The sequence below is a fragment of the Tasmannia lanceolata genome, unplaced genomic scaffold (genome assembly GCF_043159265.1).
Source record: "Tasmannia lanceolata isolate RefF3 unplaced genomic scaffold, GAP_Taslan_0.1 ptg000008l, whole genome shotgun sequence".
In the NCBI taxonomy this organism is placed as follows: Eukaryota; Viridiplantae; Streptophyta; class Magnoliopsida; order Canellales; family Winteraceae; genus Tasmannia; species Tasmannia lanceolata.
Genome location: NW_027518685.1, coordinates 1,223,870 through 1,239,235, shown reverse-complemented (window position 1 = coordinate 1,239,235; position 15,366 = coordinate 1,223,870). Strand labels below are relative to the sequence as shown.

Below are 15,366 nucleotides of genomic sequence, written 5' to 3'. Positions count from 1 at the left end.
CCAGACACAAGCTTAGGAGAAATGAGGTCTTTGAAATTCTTCTTTATAGCACTCCTTGTGGCTGCCATTGCAACAAAAGAGGTTGCTGAAGCAACTAATCGTCATCTATTAGTCGACGAGCTCAACGGCGTCACGCCTATACCTTACAAACCAGATAGCTGTAAACGTCCTATTCTAATTTCGTTTTCTGTTGTCATCTCTACCTTACTACAAGAAAAAAAAAAAGCCTTAAAAAGAGCTTTTCAGTAATGGTTTTTATATGTATTTTGTATATTTTGTGAAAAGATAAGGAGGGCTTATGGTGGGATTTGTTGTTTTCAGGGTTACCATGTGATCAAACGTGCGATGACGAGAAGGGCAGGTGCTGCGGCAAATGCTACGTTAATGTATGCTTCCACTGCTGTGCGCTTGACGAAGGACTCCAATATCCCTAAGTATTTTTAGGACATGTAAATGGTGTTTGTGGACAAGCAGTACCACTATTATTGTCCCTTAATCTTTCCTTGCTTACCATTGAAATGCGATTATGAAATAATAAAATGTAATAAGGAATGACCGTTTCTGTTTGTATTTGTTTTTTTTCTTCATTGTTTTCGTTGTTTGTCTTTTAATTCTTTTTCTCTTTGATTTGTGCTTTGTTTGAGAGAGAGAGAGAGAGAGAGAGAGAGAGAGAGAGAGAGAGAGATAGTTCATTTCTTTTACACTAGAGAGGGCGGTGCGAAGTAAAAAAAAAAACGGATTAATCACTTCCCTTAATGTTACACGTTTATATAAAAAACAAACTGTTACAAAATGGGAGAGGGCAAAGGAAATTGATTTTTCACCCTCTTTTCAGTTTATCAACCTTCTCTTGTCTGTCTTTTCTAAAACAAAATGCCTCTATTTTCACCTCCTTTTGTTTCTTTTGTCTTGAAAATGATTTCTCTACTATAGGGTTTCTATATGCTCGCTTACTAAGCTCGAGATCAAGACATACTTATCTTTGTCTTTTATTATTTGAAGAGGTTCCAAAATAGCTCTGAAAAAGCCAATTAAAAAAGATAAGGCGAGCCGGTGTTTCTTTTCTTTCTTTAACCCGGAATTTATCTAGGAACGCATCATCTGAAATTTTTTTGAAGACAAGCTGGGTTTATGCAATTATTAAAGGATGCTGATAAAATCACCCCCTTCTATTTATGAATTCACCCCCTAGTTTTCAAATGGATCGTACAGCCCACACCGTAGGATGATACAGACCGCCCATTTAATGGGCCACAATGGATATAGGATGTGCCACAAAAATCATTTCCATAGGACTACAGCCTAGAGTAGGGACTTCCGGAGGCATCTTCATTTGCTATGGAGATCAATTCTTCAGGGAAATCAGTGGGAGAGATCTCTGATCCCCTTATAGGGCAGTCAAATTTGGGAAAGGAAGTCAGCTCCTCTATTCGCTTTTCTCCATATATGGGAAACTTTCCAACCTTTCAGGGTTAACAGGTTTGCTCGGATCCTGAGGATGGTAGGTCTCTTCCTCCAAGGACATTTAATCTGCCCCTTAATGGCGTTGACAGCCAGGAGGGAGTCAGATTCAATCCACAGGAACTGGAAATCTTTTGAGCTGGCCAGGGAGAGGCCTTGGCTTATGGATTCGATTTCAAGTTCCTGAATCGTCTGGGACTCCCAAGGCAAAGAATAGGCAGAGAGAATAGCACCTGATGAGTCCCTAATGAGGCCCCCCAGGGACGCACCTTGGCAGGAGAGGGAAGCATCAGCATTAATTTTAAACCACCCCCTCTCAGGTGGAGTCCAGAAGCAAATTTGGGGGGGCTTTGAGCTGGAAAAGCGAGGGAGGTTGAAAGATCTGCTGACTGCTTCCCCAGTGGCACTGCGCGTGCAATCTAGACCAAGATAGAGGGTCCTAGTCCTGATGGAGAGGAGGATATCAGAGAGTGTTTTCTGCTTGTGAGAGAACTTTTGCTCATGAATTCTCAGGTTGCGCTCCTTCCATAGGAGGTGAATTGAGGCATTGAATCCAATTCTCAATGCAGTGGAGGCTTGATTTATTCCTTTCACATTCAGTCTAATCCATTCTTCTTCCTCCTTAAGAGTCTTGAAATTCTTCCTACGAATTTTAAAATTCCTCAGGACAGATTTCCATATCCAGGACGAATAAGCACAATTGAAGAAAAGATGATCAATACTTTCCCTTTCAAGCAGACATAGGGGGCAAATGATTTCTCTCGAGTTGCCCAGGAAGGACAATTTATCCCTGGTACTCAATTTATTTATGCTGGCTTGCCACCCGGTGAAGCTGTGCTTCGGAATGTTCCCTCTGAACCAGATAGAACTGAGCCAAGGGACCTGGGCTTGCTTTGAGCGGATGCAATTCCATGCACTGCTGAGAGAGAAGGAGCCATCAGAAGTAGCTTTCCTGATTGGTTGGTTTCCCTCTCCTTTAACAAAAATGGCTTTGTTCAGAATTGGATAGATACCCGGGACCCGGTTGATCAAAGTTTTGTCCCACTGGCCATTGCTGAGGAGCTGGTTTAGCTGAATGTGATCCGGGGTGACTCTCATATCTCTTCCATCGGGGTAGAGACTGAGAAGGGGTCCATCTGGGTGCCAAGGTTGGGACCAGAAGTCAATCCCAATCAGAATATCTTGAGATGCCATTAAAGCTTCTCCACGAGGAGTTACTGCTCTTACCGACGGCATCACGCAAAGGTCAGATAGTCTTATGTGAAAACCCGGAAGATTATACTAGTTTATGCCCAACCCGTGTTAAAGCTCACTATATTGTTTAACTTGTTGCAACTTTACTGGTTTTTATCTTCGGAATTGATATTTCCACACCCTTTTCCAGCATTTCTACTCCCCTTTTGTTTGTCTTTTCCTCGAAATGGCAAACAAAACGGAGTGGAACAGTGGAAATGTTGAGAAACGGGTGGAAATATCTTTTCATTTTTATGTTGCAGTGTGTAATCTGTGGAATAGCAGAAAATAATGCCTATTATCAGCTCGGATAGCAAGCTATTTTATGGCTCTTATCAATTCCTTTACTGTTTTGCAGAGTGGATGCTTTAAGTTTATGCAAAGGATCTTCTTTCTATTTTACAAGATTTTGAAGCTTCATATATTCTTTAGTAAGAAATTTGCATGATCTACTGCATTTTATCTGGTGGGCTCAATTATGGAGATCATATACCCTTAAAAAATCACATTTGTTGGATGATCTCTACTGTTTGGTCTTTCTTTTGAAAATGGATGATTAAAAAGAAGTGAACAAAAATCCACATTCAACTAATCAAATGGGTTTGAATGTTCAATTAGAGCTCTACATTTATTATATTTCTTAGAAAATATAAGGCCTCTGAGATAAAAAATATATATCTAAATTCATGAGAGGGCCTAGGCGAAGCTTCGCACACACGAAGCTTTGCACACACTTGTCTAACAGTATAAGCATTTAAATTCATAACCTTCTTATGACAATTATCTAGCCTTTTTTTCTTTAGAAATTATAGCAGAAATACTAAGTTTAAAAATGGGGAGAAAGAATGGCTCACATACAAACGTATATAGATACACCCTTTAGCAAGAGGGTCAATTTTTTTCTCTATTTAAAAATATGCTCTGTATTCCTAAAAAAATGGATAATGGAAAGAAGTAGAACAAGTTTTGAGAGATACCAAAATTCCATAAACCTCAGCACTACGTGATGATTCTCGGTAGTTTCAACCTCTCATCTCTATCAATACAACAAGATATAAATAAGTCTAGCTAAAAAGTTTTTATTTTCACTTCAACGCATTAAAGATCATTCTCAAAATCTACAATTCTAAATCCTTGCGCTATTGCATCTTTCAGTAAAGCCATGGGAAGAAGAGAATCCAAATGGGTAGCAAATTCTCACCACCTCTAGTGCCTGAAGTGCCTGACGTTGGTGAAGAGAAGAGAAACCCCGTACTTGTTGCAACAGCCCATGGCATCTCCATCTCTGATACTTCCTCCTGGTTCGGCAATTACCCCAACACCGCTCTCTCATGCTTCTTCCACAGCATCTTTCCAAGCTGCCGATAAAATAACCATGACCCCAAAATCAGATGGCAGTCAACAAATTGCATATTTAACCAGACATGGTTAACTGTTAGCGTCAAAACAATTATGCCAGGAAAAATACAAAATACTAACATGCTCTCAGATAAAGTCAAATATAAATACTTTGAAACTCTATGTATTAACCATGAAACTGTATAATCAGTTCACATGCCCTTGGTTCAGGACCGTTCAATCAATGAAAGCTTTTGCCAACCAAGGCCCTTACATTTTGCTTGCATCTAAAAGTTGCGTACTTATCAGACTGTAAGAGAATCCGATGAGTGCAATTTTTAGGCTACAGGCCACCAAAGAAGTTGCCCATTGACGGGAAACTTCAGATCGATGCTTATGTGAACCTATTTCATGGCAATGAAAATTTAAATATTGAGAATCAGTGGAGTTAATATGTAGGATCATTGGTCATTAGACATATTTAAATTGGTAACTATGGCATGCGCAAGTCACCATATGAACGTTCATCACTTGGATTACACCTTCGATGGAGCACACCAGAAAAATTGTAGCATGCAATTCTATAGGATTGGGGGCCGGCAAACAGGCAATTGAAAACAATATGGCGTGGAGTAGATTATCTAATCAATCCTTGCAGTAGAACATCCAATCAATTTTACTTTTGGTCAATAAGTTATGGGGATGGAACCACAAGGAATGGGTTGCATTGCCGGCAGTAGGGACCGCTGGGGGAATTATTGTGATTTGGAAGGAAGGAAGATTTGTGAATAGGGGAACCAGGATTGGTAGGTACTCAATTACGCGGGCTTTTGTTTCAATGGAATGGGATGAACAATGGCTATTTACAGCTGTATATGCTGTATATGGACCAGTTTGAGCCCGTGAAAGGAACAGTTTATGGGAGGAATTGTGCTCGGTCCGGAATGACTGTCAGGGTGAATGGATCATTGGAGGGGACTTCAATACAGTTCGATTTCCATCAGAAAATAGTCCCCCATCTAGAATTTCAACTAGCATGAAGAAGCTCTCCCAGTTTATACAAGATATGGAGCTGGTTGATTTGCCCCTGGAGGGGTCACTTTTCACTTGGATGAATAATGAGGAACGATTGGTTATGTGTTGATTAGATCAAGTGCTCCTAACCTCATCTTGGGAGGACCGATTCCCTATGATCACTCAGAAGTCCTATCCAAAACTGTTCTCCGATCATAATTCAATCATTCTGGAGGTCCCCGTCTGTTCCGTTTTAGCTTAGACATTCTGGAGATTCCTGGGATAGACAATCTAATCTGTAATTGATGGGGGAGATCTCCATACAGGGCTGGAAGGGGTATATTCTTTGTAAGAAAATCAAGACACTGAAATTCAAGATCAAAGAATGGCAAAAATCGAATGATGAGGAAACTAAGCGAATCAAGGTGGAAACTTTGACTGCCTCGGAAATTCTGGACGGTAAGGAGGGCAGCAATTCCTTATCGTCTAAGGAAAAAATAGAAAGACTAATACTCTTGGAAAAATATGAGGAAATTCTGCGGAGACAAGAGATTAGATGGCGCTAGAAATCACGGATTAATTGGCTCAAGGAAGGGGATCGGAACACTAAATTTTTCCATAAGATGGCGAGTTCAAGACGGCGTATTAATACAATATCGAGTTTGAAGGAAGGGACCTTGCTAATTGAGGACATGGGTCTAATTAAGAAGACGATTGTTGAATTCTATCAGTCTTTATACTCGAAACCTACATAGTGGCGCCCGAAAATCAGTGGAATCCAATTCAAAACATTATTTCTTTGACAAAGGATTTCCTTGGATGGGGAGTTCTTAGAGGCTGAGGTCAAGAAGGCGATATTCTCAATGGCAGGCAACAAGGTGCCGCCGGGGCCGAATGGTTTCCCAATGACCTTTTTTCAAAGGTTTCGGGATATTCTGAAGGAGGACATCATGGCGTTCTTTCTTGAGTTTCAGGAGAAAAGAATTATTAGCGAAGCAGCTCCAGCAACATTTATAGCCTTAATTCCTAAGAAAGAGGGGGTCTTAGGGACAAAGGATTTTAGCCCTATTAGCCTGATCCACAGTGTCCTGAAGATTGTCTCCAAACTACTTGCTTGTAGGGTTAAAACCTGCATGGGTAACTTAATCTCCAACTTCCAAGGAGCCTTCGTTGAATCAAGGCAAATTTTGGATGGAGTGCTAATTGCTAATGAGATCATAGATTCGGTAAGGCGAAGCAGGTCTTTTGTTCAAGGTGGACATTGAAAAAGCTTATGACCATATCGACGGGGAGGCAGTTGATTCTATCCAAGATCGAATGGGCTTCGGGAATAAATGGCGGATGTGGACGAAATCCCTAATATCAAAGATCTCTTCACAAGAGAAGCATTTCCAAATCAGAAACCGTTACTCGAATCTTCGCTTGCACTATCTCTTAATGGCACATCATGCATATCAAACCCAACCTGATCCAACCAGACTCAAGAAGCTATCCCAAATAGGGTCCAATTTATGAATCCAGGGCTTTCCTATAAAAAAAAAACCCACCCAACCATGCCCAAGTAATTTACTCGAACCCGGAAGGGTGTGGCTCTTTGGCTTAAAGTCATGGGTTTGCTCCCCAATGACAAGCGTTCGAATCGCCCCTTGCTTACCCGATGTGCGTGGTTTCCGGGTGATTGCGCGCATCCGTAGGGAAATAGTCCTCACTCCTACCCCCGAAGGGGGTGGGACACCCTTCGTTACCAAAAATAAAAAAAGTAAATTACTCGGTAGGACAGGGTTCTAGAAAACCCGACCTGCCCGAATTACCACGATAGTTACCATATGATGTTCTACAAGGTCGATGGTTTTGATTACCAGGGACACCCAGATCCAGTGTATCAATGACTAAAGTGGGGCTGATGTACATGTACTTGACATCACAAGAATTCAATGGGCCTGATTGCCACGTACACTGGCGGTGAGTGTCCTTGGTAATAAAAAAAAGGGTGGTCTTCGCACCCCTTTTAGGGTGAATTCTGGCATACTACAACGCTTGTACAAGGGGTGCGAATCATCCCAGAGGGAGTGCGAATTTATCATCTTCCTTTACCAAATTACCATTGACGGTGAATGTGACTTTCTTCAACGTCGGGTGTTTTTACTTTTTAGTACACAGCTATGAGTCTATGACGAATCATCTTATGGCCCACTAATATTAGATTCCTGGCCCAGCCCAATCTCCCACTTCAGTCAGCAATCTATAGTCCATATAAAAGCCCAGTCCATTCCAAATTCAAAACACTCCGCCCCCGCCATTTGAGTCTCTCTCATCTCCCTCAAATTTCAAACCCTACTATCATGAAAGACAGATTCCAGGGCATAAAAGCGATGGATAAAGGCCTAATTTCAGTGGATCAATGGGGAAAAGGGAGCCAGGCATATTTCCTCACTCATCTCCACGCAGACCACACACAAGGCTTATCTTCCAAGTGGAATAAAGGCCCTCTCTTTTGCTCTCCCATCTCTGCTAACCTCTTTCCCACTAAATTCCCAGATTTTAACCTCTCCTTGCTTAGGGTTTTGGAAATTGGGGAGACTCATTCCATTCCGTTGATCTCTCCAACGTCAGGATCAGCAATCACTATTCGAGTCACACCAATCGACGCACACCATTGCCCTGGTTTGCTATCTTCAATTTGCTTCTACTTTTGGTTATTGGACATATTAATGAAATATTAGGTTATTGATTAAGAGCTTAATTTGGCTGTTCATCTCTTTGTTTGGTTATTAGGGAACCTAGCATCTTATATTCATGTATTTTTCTTCAAATACCTCATTTTTTGCTGGAAAAATTTTGAACTGAATGGGGCTACCTGTTAATTTTGATTAAAATACACAAATTAGGTAGGATCAGCGGGATACAAGAAAGATTGAGTTATTTATGATTTTTATTTTGTGTTTTAAAGTTCCCTATTTTTGCAGTAAGTACGTTTTGGTTTAGGTTAACACTGGTCTGGAAAAGAAAAGGAATTAACAGATAAATTCATTGAATTTTTTGTGAAGTTTTTTTTTTAAAAAAATTTTATATATAAATTCACGTTTGTAGTAAAGCTATTTTTTCCCACCTTTAAAAAATTGAGTTTTTATTTAATCCATGAATCTAATAATGCTGTTTCAGTAATTAAATGTCTAAGTTGATTAAATCTTGAGACTGAGGTACATGGGTTGTTCATGGACTGATTTTTATGAGCCCAACCTTTAATTTAGAAGAGGAATAATTAAAGATGAATTGTTGTGATTTGTGAATGCAAATCTATGGTTAGTTTCTCGATTGCAAGAAAACATTTTTCTCAAAATGCTTTACTGGTTCTACATAAAAAAAAAGGCTTGTAATATTGTGGATACTATGGGGGCAGTATATCCAGATGAAAGGATCGCGAAATTCTTATCCTTGCGTAATGAGATTGTCAAATAGATATAGCGACTTGTTTCGGTTAATTTTTTCTTTGCTCTTTATTTGCATGGTAGGCAAATGATATTTGCCATGTCAGTATGTTTTTGTATTTAACGATGCCACTAGGCCAATGGAGTTCATTCTTTAATGGTTGATTGTTTCGCAGGTGCTGTCATGTACTTGTTTCGTGGGGAGTTTGGTTGCATGCTGCACACGGGTGATTTTCGTTGGGAAAAAGACAGTGAACGAGCACTTCTAGGGAAGATCATGCTTCTTAAGGCTCTTGAGGGTGATGAAGTGGATTTACTCTACTTGGACAACACTTATTGTAATCCATCGTTTTCCTTTCCTCCTCGCAAAGTAGCTGCTCAACAGGTTTGCTTCCATTACATTTCTTATCATGATTATGTGAAATTGCTTCGTATCTATAACATAAAATTGTATCACCATATTGAGATGATACAATTAATATGAGGTTAGTGGTGTTATTGCGTGTAATATACTCATGTGCATATGCTATACAATAGCCAAGTCAGTGTTGGTATTCTGAAGACAATTCTATCATACTTTTGAAGAAAATGATGGCAGTCTCTCGAAATTTGTTGGATGTTATCATTTTTACTCCCCAAAAGATTTTATTTCATGTTTATTGCCTACATTAAAGTGTCATCTTGGAAGCCTGGTGGACCATAACCAATAGGTCCTGGGATAGAAAACTAGCTGTAGTCTATTGGTTAAAGCTAGTTAAACGCGGTTGAGTAGATGGAAAACTCGATGAGTCAACTCCACTCAGCTGTGACTTGAGTCAAGTTGAAGTCACAATGGGTTTCAAAAAAGAATTCAAGAAAACTAAGGTTGCATTCGGCAACCATTCAAGGAATGGATTATGTGGATTAAATACTGCAGAGAATGGGAATGGGCAGAAGGAACTGGAGGAACACGTTCGAGAAACTCGACCCGCAATGATCATAATTCTTGTACACGCAATTTCCTCACCCTTATCCTGTTATACACGGAAAGTTGTCTAGTTTGTAGTCATCAATCTGCTGGATAAACCAGAACCATTCTTAAACTTCATGGTCCATGTAAGAAAATCAATTAAAAAATTGGCAGCTTTTAAAAAGTAAACTGCTTATCTCTAGTCAGTTGTCACAATACCAATTGTTGGTTGTAGCTTGTGTAAAGGACCTCCTCAGTGCTCATCTCATTAAAATTTATCATATTAATGAAATGTGAATGAGTGTTTGTACACATGTTTTATATAATCAATCCACCATCTCAATCTTGCAATGCAGGGGACTAGTCAATTGAGCTCTAGGCTTGTGCCTTGCTTTTGTTCATGCATTTGCTGTTCCAAAGTGATGCACAACGCTCGTCGAAAATGATTTCTGATCTGTAATTTTTTTTTTTTGGAAAAGATAGGGATCTTAATCTTACTTCGGGCGTGTGGATGCTCGGTATCGGATCAAGCTCGGAATTATTGGCAATGGCCCTTGCATGCAACAAAGGATCAAAAGATACGAGAAATTGAAAAGAAAAGCTACAATCAATAGCTTGCAATTCCAATTTCTCTAAAAGACAAAAAGATACAAGAGAAATTTCTCTTCAAATTCTAAATCATCAAGAAGTGCCTAAAATGAGAGATCATGGGGCTTTATATACTAGCCCATTACAATATGAAATGACTGAACTACCCCTAGTAAGGAAATGACCACTAAAGACACATGAAAATAAAAAAAAATACAAACATGAGACCACATGACTAATACTAGTGAAACTATGAGACATAGAGGCTGACGTAAAATGCCCAGGGGTTGCTCCTGCATCACAAGGTACCACAATACCCTTGAGGGGTAGAGAATAAAATAGCGAATTTGCATATGTTTATTTCTTATTATTAAGATGCGATTGACCCATGAGGCTATGGCCTCCATTTTGCAATTCAGAGCAGTAATCAATTGAGCTATGACCCTAATTTTATTCAAGTAGTTCATCATGGCCACATACCTTCCTGGGAAAAAGAATAACTGAATAAGTTAGTGAAATTGTAAAATATTACTTTACCCTTAAAAAAAGAGAGAATGGCTGTGCTACTTTGCAAAGTGTACATGCAGCCAAAGGCCTTTTAAAAGTTGAAGCAGAGGAAAATGTAAATGACAAATTCATTCACTTGAATATGAGCTATATATGGTTTTCAATGCAAATGTGTTGTAGAAAAACAGGAGTCAGTTACAGTAAGTGAATGAATAAAACACTATAAAGGTTTTTGACATTTTCTACATTTCTGTATTGTGATGCTAACATCCTTATCAAAACTAATTAAATTTGGAAAAGCTTCTTTAATGGTTGACATGCTTCTTGTCATGATGTATTGGATCTTGTAGTCTAATTTATTGGTGTCATTGTTAAAAGTATTTAGCATGGTTTGCGCCTTATACTTTTAATATTGAATATTAAGTGTTTAAGTAAATAACCATGTGCTACAAAATCATGCCTTTTCACTTAAAAATAAAAAAAAGTTGCCTTACAGAACTTATGTCTTTGATGGCTGATTAGCAGGTTGTTGATATCATTACTTCTCATCCAGATGATGATGTCATCATTGGCGTCGACACACTTGGGAAAGAAGATCTTTTGCTTCATATTTCGCATGTTTTAAAAACAAAGGTTTCCTTTCTCCCTTTATTTTAGTCTATTACTTACTTTTATGTCTATGCTTGTCCTTATTATTTACTATATTCATGATCATCTTCAATTGTCTAGATTGATCCAAAATTGCTATTTAGAACTTAGAAGTCAAAGAATATTGATTCTTTCATCTTCTATTGAGATATTTAAATTAATACTAGAAGCAAGATATAGCTTTTGTTCGCTCGTGCTTGTGTATGTACATTCCCTTCTTTCGCATGCTCTTGTTCATGGTTCTGCATTCTCTTTTTCATCTCTATCTTGCATATAATTCTCTTATCTTCAATTTTATAACTGTTCTTTGAAGATCTGGGTATGGCCGGAACGTTTGCACACCATGCACCTTCTGGGGTTTGGGGATGTCTTCACAACAAAAACTTGTCTTACAAGGGTGCGAGCCGTTCCTCGCTACAGTTTCACTATTGAAACCCTTGAGGCATTGAATAAAATACGTCCCACCATTGGGGTCATGCCCTCTGGTCTTCCATGGCGTGTGAGGACACTCAATGGGAAAGATGCTTCCCTTGGTTCTTCCCTTTCTTTTTCCTGTAAAAGAAAAGAGAAGACTGATGGAAGAATTTGTCTGGGTAGAAGTCAGTTGGATGAAAATTCAAGCTCCCCGGAAAGGATCCATCGCTACATATATTCGGTTCCTTACTCTGATCACTCGTGCTTCAGTGAGATAGGAGATTTTATAAAGCTCGTTCAGCCATCCAAAATAAGTGGCATTGTGTCTTCATCATGTTGTTACGTCAACCCTCGTTACTACTTTGGCAACCTTTCGGGACCTAATAAGCAATCTGTACAGTCATTGAAGAAGTTCAGAAGAAGCGGGCCCGCTGAACTAGTCAAATTCATCCAAACTGATGCTGTAAACAAAGAAAGGACCATGAGGGATACTTGTCGAGAGGTGCGCCGAAGCAGGGTGAGCATATTAAGACGACAAAGACATGGTGTCAAGATTGAGGAAGTGGATAGCATTTGCAGATCTGATATGGATGCTGGCATTACATAGCTCGAAGGAGTTGAATGATGATTGCCAGAATTGGTTATCATTCTCATTGGTATAATCTCTTTCTATGCTATGCCTTGTAAGAATACCGGAACGTTCAACGCTGATGGTGTCATGGATCACGGTGTACCTTGATTCGACTATTAATGAAAGCTTTCCACTCGAAATTCACATTTACTGATTTGAGTTTTTCCTAATAAGTAGTTAACAATGCTTATAAATTTTGAAAAATGATATCCACACTTATTTTGATATTGGCACTCTCTTTATTTAACGCTTTGCTCATTAGCTTTTACCTCCCCAAAATGCTATCAAGAGTCAGTTTGAGACGTTTAATAAAGAGTGGTTACTTTATTTTTTTTTCATTATTATTGACGAGGTCCTTCATTTTATTTGCATTTTTATCACAACCAACTTAGGGATATACATTTTTGGTTAAGAATCTATAACCTTGTGGTTGCGCTAGATCCTACGGGCCCAAAGCTTATGGTTATGTTCCTAACCAAGTAAACAATACGCCAAAAGCCTCAGAGCTGATGGACTGTGTTTGGCTAAACCCTTTGAACCCGTCTCATGCCAGGCTGGGTCTGTGATGTAGGAGCATCCCTGAGACTTTTACATCAGCCCATCCTAGCTTATTAGTTTAGTTTCTTTCTTTGTTTCATGAGCATTACCTATGTAGGGTTAGTTTAGTCGTTATTTTTTTGAAAGATTTCCTCTTTTTTCGGTTAGTTTAGTCATTATGAGTTGTTGCATTTCCTTTTTAGTCTTTTAGTTAAGTAGGGGTAATTTTTATCATTCTATGCTATATCACTTACTCTGTTAATGATAGTTCTATTATTTCAATAATTTTGTTGTTTCAAGAACAGTCTCTCAAGCAAGCTAATCTACATTCTCTCAAGAACAGTCTCTCAAGCAAGCTAATCTACATTGAAAAAGATATATTGAAAAAGAACAGTCTCTCAAGCAAGCTAATCTACATTGAAAAAGAAATTTGCTTGAGAGAATGTAGATTAGCTTGCTTGAGAGACTGTTCTTGTTCTGCTTACGCTTATGTTAGTCGGTGTTCTATATGGAAAGGAGATTTAAATAATCTGCAACAGCAAATTAATGGTTAGGGAATCGATCTTTATCTCCACCTTGCGGTTCTGAACTTCCGGCAACTAGCATTAAGAAGGGAACTATTATTTGGTATATTGTTGGTGCAGCTATAGCGGTTGTCTTAAGCCTTGTTTTGGGGTTGGTTTGGAAATGCTGCAGGAGATTCATAATTCGTTCATCAGAAACACTTGAGGGGTTTTGGTGATGTTTAGCTACAAGGATTTGAAGAAGGCGACATATAATTTCTCTTAGAAACTTGGGGCAGGTAGTTTTGGTTATGTTTTTAAAGGGACTTTGCCAAATTCAAATGCCATAGCTGTGAAGAAACTTGAGGGCTTTAGACAAGGGGAGAAGCAATTCCGAATGGAAGTGAGCACAATTGGACTTATTCAACATATTAATATAGTTCCCCTTCGTGGAATCTGGGCCGAAGGTAGTGAAAGATTGCTGGTTTATGATTACATGCCAAACGGTTCTCTAGCTTGTAATCTGTTCAATAAGAATTCTGATTTTTTGGACTGGAAGGCTAGGTACCAAATTGCACTTGGGATTGCTAGAGGACTAGCATATCTCCATGAAGAATGCAGAGATTGCATCATACATTGCGACATCAAGCTGAAGAATGTGCTATTAGATGCTGAATTTTGGAATGTTGAAGCTCATAGGACGAGATTGCAGCCGGGTTCTAACAACCATGAGGGGAATCATAGGCTATCTCGCGCCAGAATGAGTTTCTGGCAATCCTATAACTACAAAAGCTGATGTATATAGTTATGGAATGATGCTTTTTGAAATTATATCAGGAAGAAAAAACACAAAACAATCTAAGGAGGGAATTGTTGATTTTTTCCCTATTGCTGCTTCCAAAACATTCGAAGGAGAGGTACTCTGCTTATTAGATGAAAGGTTGGAGGGTAAAACTGACATGGAAGAACTGGAGAGAGCATCTAGAGTTGCTTGTTGGTGCGTACTGTTAGTTACGTGTCCTTTAAAACCTCCTATTATTTAGCTAATTTTAATTACTCTTATTTTAACGGACTCTTATTCTCCTCTTTGGCCATGACTCATAACTTGATAATAACAAGCCACAAATTCAGAGATTTTGATCTTATCTTCATCCTACATCTCTAATGGGAGAGATTTAGAATGAACCGGAATTATAAAAGGGGGATCACACCTTGGCTCTTGGTATCGTGAGTTTTCACAATCTGCCCATTAGATTTGCCATCTCAGCCAAGGTGTTCTACCTCCACAAGGTTAGTATTAAATTTATTTATTTTCGATTATAAGAAAATTTAACAAATGGTATCAGAGCAGAATTGTTGAATTTTCTTTTGATTTTGATCTACTTGAGCACGATAGCAGTAGATTAAAATCAAGATTAAAACACAGCTTGGGCGCGTCATAAATTAAGGCTTCGTGCCGCTATAAAAACCATGGCCGTGGATCCTATCCCATGTGAAACAAAATAAAAATAAAAATTATATACAGTGGGTTTTACGTTTTGACCTCTTGGAGAAGAAGAGGATATGCTAGTCCTTTCGATCATTCTTAAGGGCATAGTAGTAATTCTATTAAAAAGTAAATGGCAGGAAATAACTGTCAACCCTTTATTTTATTTTTATTTTTTATTTTTATTTTTTATTTTGTGTATGGGAATGATGTGGCTCTCAATGAGTTGCCCTTAAGGGTGTCAATTTTGGCTCGAGCTCGACTCGAAAAAAGCCTTAACGAGCCGAGCCGAGCCGGCTCGCTAGGCTCGTTAAGCTTAACGAGCAGAGCCCAATTTAGGCCAGGCTCGGCTTGGCTCGGCTCGGCTCGTTAAGAATTTAATATATATATATATATATATATATATATATATATATATATTATTAATTTATACATTAAAAGGGTTGTCCGGGGAGTGAAAGGGGGGGGTAAAATATGTCACTTCATTTTTGGAACCCCATTTGTTACTAGGACCATCCCCTGTAGTGTAAAAAAAGTAGTCAAATTACACTAGTAGGGCTGTCCAGGGAAGATGAGGGGGTATGAACATAATATAACCCGAGCTTGGTAAGGCTCGTGAGCCGCTCGCG

The 15,366-nt window shown here is 38.9% G+C and overlaps 1 protein-coding gene and 1 pseudogene across 3 annotated transcripts; both read left to right on the top strand.

Moving 5' to 3' along the window:
• The first annotated feature begins 1,260 nt into the window (after nucleotides 1–1,260).
• Nucleotides 1,261–12,361, top strand: LOC143883860 (uncharacterized). 3 transcript variants are annotated; one of them, XM_077387184.1, is made up of 4 exons: nucleotides 1,261–2,706; nucleotides 8,651–8,859; nucleotides 11,041–11,151; nucleotides 11,480–12,361. In XM_077387184.1, the coding sequence occupies exons 1-4, from the start codon at nucleotides 2,649–2,651 to the stop codon at nucleotides 12,185–12,187; spliced, it is 1,086 nt and encodes a 361-aa protein (XP_077243299.1). In that variant the 5' UTR covers nucleotides 1,261–2,648; the 3' UTR covers nucleotides 12,188–12,361. The 3 variants fall into 3 exon arrangements, with proteins under 3 accessions (XP_077243299.1, XP_077243297.1, XP_077243298.1); XM_077387182.1 differs by lacking the exon at nucleotides 1,261–2,706 and adding an exon at nucleotides 7,268–7,710; XM_077387183.1 differs by lacking the exon at nucleotides 1,261–2,706 and adding an exon at nucleotides 7,271–7,710 and having other exon boundaries at nucleotides 11,044–11,151.
• Nucleotides 12,257–14,294, top strand: LOC143885595 (G-type lectin S-receptor-like serine/threonine-protein kinase At2g19130 pseudogene; annotated as a pseudogene).
• Nucleotides 14,295–15,366: the final 1,072 nt, after the last annotated feature.

Excerpts from the sequence above, each read along its gene's own strand:
- LOC143883860 (XM_077387182.1), top strand. The coding sequence starts at position 7,389 with ATGAAAGACAGATTCCAGGGCATAAAAGCGATGGATAAAGGCCTAATT. Across the intron at positions 7,711-8,650 it reads CGACGCACACCATTGCCCTG|GTGCTGTCATGTACTTGTTT; the intron begins GTTTGCTATCTT and ends ATTGTTTCGCAG. Across the intron at positions 8,860-11,040 it reads GCAAAGTAGCTGCTCAACAG|CAGGTTGTTGATATCATTAC; the intron begins GTTTGCTTCCAT and ends ATGGCTGATTAG.